Source organism: Poecilia formosa, unplaced genomic scaffold, assembly GCF_000485575.1.
Source record: "Poecilia formosa unplaced genomic scaffold, Poecilia_formosa-5.1.2 Scaffold497, whole genome shotgun sequence".
Lineage (NCBI taxonomy): Eukaryota > Metazoa > Chordata > Actinopteri > Cyprinodontiformes > Poeciliidae > Poecilia > Poecilia formosa.
In genome coordinates, this window is record NW_006800436.1 from 51807 (window position 1) to 55306 (window position 3500).

At 48.4% G+C, this 3500-nt stretch overlaps 1 protein-coding gene across 2 annotated transcripts in view; it reads left to right on the forward strand.

The window, feature by feature from the left end:
* LOC103156754 (sodium channel protein type 5 subunit alpha-like) overlaps positions 1–3500 on the forward strand; it is a 60791-nt gene that overhangs the window by 45219 nt on the left and 12072 nt on the right. For both annotated transcript variants that reach the window (XM_016664565.1, XM_016664566.1), the window contains exons 15-17: positions 217–371; positions 471–644; positions 2805–2927. In XM_016664565.1, coding sequence (XP_016520051.1) covers positions 217–371; positions 471–644; positions 2805–2927 — 452 coding nt within the window. The remainder of the gene's footprint in view (positions 1–216; positions 372–470; positions 645–2804; positions 2928–3500) is intronic.

Consider the following 3500-nt stretch of genomic DNA (forward strand, 5'->3'; position numbering starts at 1 on the left):
GCAGCGCGCGCCCTGCTGCAGCGCGCGCCCTGCTGCAGCGCGCGCCCTAAGGAACTCAAACTCTCACATGTTATGCCATTAGAGGAAGAATCGGAGCAGAGACGTTAGCAGTGGGTTCTAATGGGACCGGGGGGAACGCGGACGGATCGTCTCGGCTTCTGAAGCTTCGGGTTGAAGCTGAACTTCCTGACCTGATGCGTTTCCTGTCGCCTGCAGTGTGCGTGTCCCGGTTCCAGTGCTGCGACATCGACACCACGGCGGGTCTGGGCCAGATGTGGTGGAGAACGAGGAAGACCTGCTACCAGATCGTAGAGCACAGCTGGTTCGAGTCCTTCATCATCTTCATGATCCTTCTCAGCTCGGGAGCTCTGGTCAGCGGCGCCATCTTGTTGTTCTGGAGGACTTCCTGTGTTACACTAGTAAACTTGACTTGACCTTTCCCGCTGTGGCCTCTCTGTCGCCCCCTGCAGGCCTTCGAGGACATCTACATCGAGCAGAGAAGGGTCGTCAAGGTGGTGCTCGAATATGCTGACAAGATCTTCACCTACATCTTCATCCTGGAGATGATGCTCAAATGGCTCGCATACGGCTTCAAGAAGTACTTCACCAACTACTGGTGCTGGCTGGACTTCCTCATCGTCGATGTAAGACGTCCGTCACCGCTCGGTTTGCTGCTGTGTGTGTGTGTGTGTGCGTGTGAGATCCATGAAAACAGGACAGCAGTGAAGGAGTGTGTTGTTTTCTGATGGAGGATCTGAAAGTCTTTAAGAAACAGAGAAATCCAGCAGATGAAGAACCAGAGGGATCATCGTCCTTCATGCAGGTTTCAGAAACCGGCATGTTGGAGTTAAACTCCAGGATTTCCTGGGTTTAGTTGTGGACCTGAACAGTCGAAACGGCCCGACATCCTGCTGACGGAGCAGAAAGGCGCAGCCTGCCGCTCTCCGTCTGTCTGGGTGTTTTCCAGGAACGACGCCACATGTTGGGACGTTCTGATGCGACTGCAGCCGCCGGGTCACATGGATCCAGCATGTGGAGGCAACACGGAAACGGAGCGCCGCCTCATTACTGCGGGAAAAACTAGTGTCTGATTTAACCTGAGAGCTTCACTCTTCACCAGCAGGGGGCAGAAAACAACCAAACACAGAGATGGACCAGACCTGGTTCTGGATTGGAGACGTTTTATTGGTTTATGTTCAACCAGAATCAACAGTTTAACTCCAGAGCCTCCAGATGTCAAAATGATTTAATAATCCATTATTAAGAGCGAGATTATTACCACTTCATATTTCAAAGTCAAAGTAAGATTGACAGAATATTTGGTTATAAGAGGCTCCATGAGAACGAATCAGAATATCAGATTTAATATTTATAAATGATGTCAAAAATACAACTATAATCAAATGATGACATTTAAATACTAAAATTAGACAAACTAATAAAATGTACTCTGTCATAACATTATGAAATGAATTCCCCCTGAAAACAGAGCAACAGAGATTTTGCACAAACAAGAGGTCTCACTTCATCCTAAACTCCAGCTCTGTGTCTCATTGTTTAAACAAACTCCTTCATTCAGTAAAGTTACTGTTTCTGGGTTTAGTAGCCAGAAGTTTCCTGTCCTAAGAGCATCAGGACTTCGTTTAAGGCGCTGCTGTCCTTAGAGCTGCAGCTCGTGGCATTAAACCCCTGAAACATGAGGTCAGTCGCTGTAGCTTTTCTCCAGCCTCCTGTTGGCTCTTGAGGCTCAGGCTCTGCAGGTTTCTGAGTTTTAAACGTTTTTATGCAAATAAGAAGGAATGGCAGAAAAATCCCTTTTTCCAGGTTTGAAACGCTGGCCTGTTAGCGTAAGCTCCTGTTGCCTTTGATTACTCATAAGACACTCGAAATTCCTTTTTGGATCAAAAACAGCCCGTCGAAAAAATATGGTAGAAATGGACTGCAGCTGAATGAGGTAGAGGTCGGAGCGGGTCCACTACCCATCCCACCAGCAGAATGCAGCTTTTCCTCCGTTTTTAGCTGCATTGTGTTGAACTCATGATCAGAGTTCATCTATGAACCTGTATGGAAAATATGGAGTTCCACAGGGGCATTTATTATTATTATTATTATTATTATTATTATTATTATATCAGTGAGGTATATAGAGAGGTGTTGGCTAATCGATGTCCTGTTAAAAGCATCGATCTACCAGTTTGGTTTAGTAAATCCTGTGTTTGAGCAGCTTTGCTTCGCCTGACCTTGGACCTGTGTGACCCCTGTGTGACCCCTGTGTGACCCCTGTGACCCTGTGTGACCCGTAGATCTCGGTGCTGGCCGACCTGGCCCAGTTCCTCCCGGTGAACCAGGTCGCCACCCTGCGGGTTCTCAGGACGCTCAGGGCTCTCCGTCCTCTCCGGGCCGCGTCCCGCTTCGCTGGTATCAGGGTAAGAACCGGCTGACCCGCCTGGTTCTGTGCGGCTCCGCCAGAGGAAACGTCTCAGGTGGATCAGAACCTGAAACCTTTCCTCTGTTTGGATCCCAGACCCGTCCGTTCAGACCTCTCCCTGAGCGGCGCTCCTTCCAGGACTTCTTTCCTCCTGTGAATCAGAAATAACGTGTTTCTGGCCTGCAGCGCCCCCTGGATCCCCTCCGTAACCTGCGCTCTGTTTCAGCTGACCTTTCTCCTCAGCAGGACTTGAACTCTCCTCCTCCTCTCGGCGTCAGACGAGCCGCTAACTCCTCCCTCTCTTCTGTGTCCCTCCTCCTCCTCTTCCTCCTGCCTTTCCCTCCTCTTCCTCCTCTTCCTCCTCCTCTTCCTCCAGGTTTCGTTGGTCAGTCTGGTGGCCAACACGTTGGGTTACTCCGACCTGGCAGCCATCAAGTCCCTGCGGACGCTGCGGGCCCTGCGGCCCCTCAGGGCCCTGTCCAGATTTGAAGGCATGAGGGTAAGAGTCAGGATTAATGTGAGCGAACGCACCTGAGCAGCAGCTGCCAGCAGCTCCTCCTCTGACAAAATCAACTCGTATTAAACCAGGATGAGGATAAATATGGAAAATCTGGATAATCATGAACGTGTCTGTTGATCTGAAGTTATTTACAGATTATTTCTTACCATGAAGATCTTCCAGATTTTAGTCTTTTAATTTAGATATGTAAAAATGTAAAACGTTAAAAACAAACATAAAACTCACCAACCTTCTGAGGGAATAAGACTTTTAATAACTTCAGTTTTTATGTCATTAAATCTGACAGCAGTTTACTGAACAGAACCAGTTTGATCCAGATCCGGTTCTGATCCAGAAACCTCTAATCCAGACTGAACAGTCCAAGTCGCTTCTAATCCCACCTGATTCATCAATTAATCCATAAATGATGAGAGATTGATGCAGATTTGATGTTTCATTCGATTCCATCAGAATAAATCAGTAAATGAAACGGGAATATTTCCCAGAAGCCCCGTCTCCTGTCCCTCTGTCTCCTGTCCCTCTGTCTCCTGTCCCTCTGTCTCCTGTCCCTCT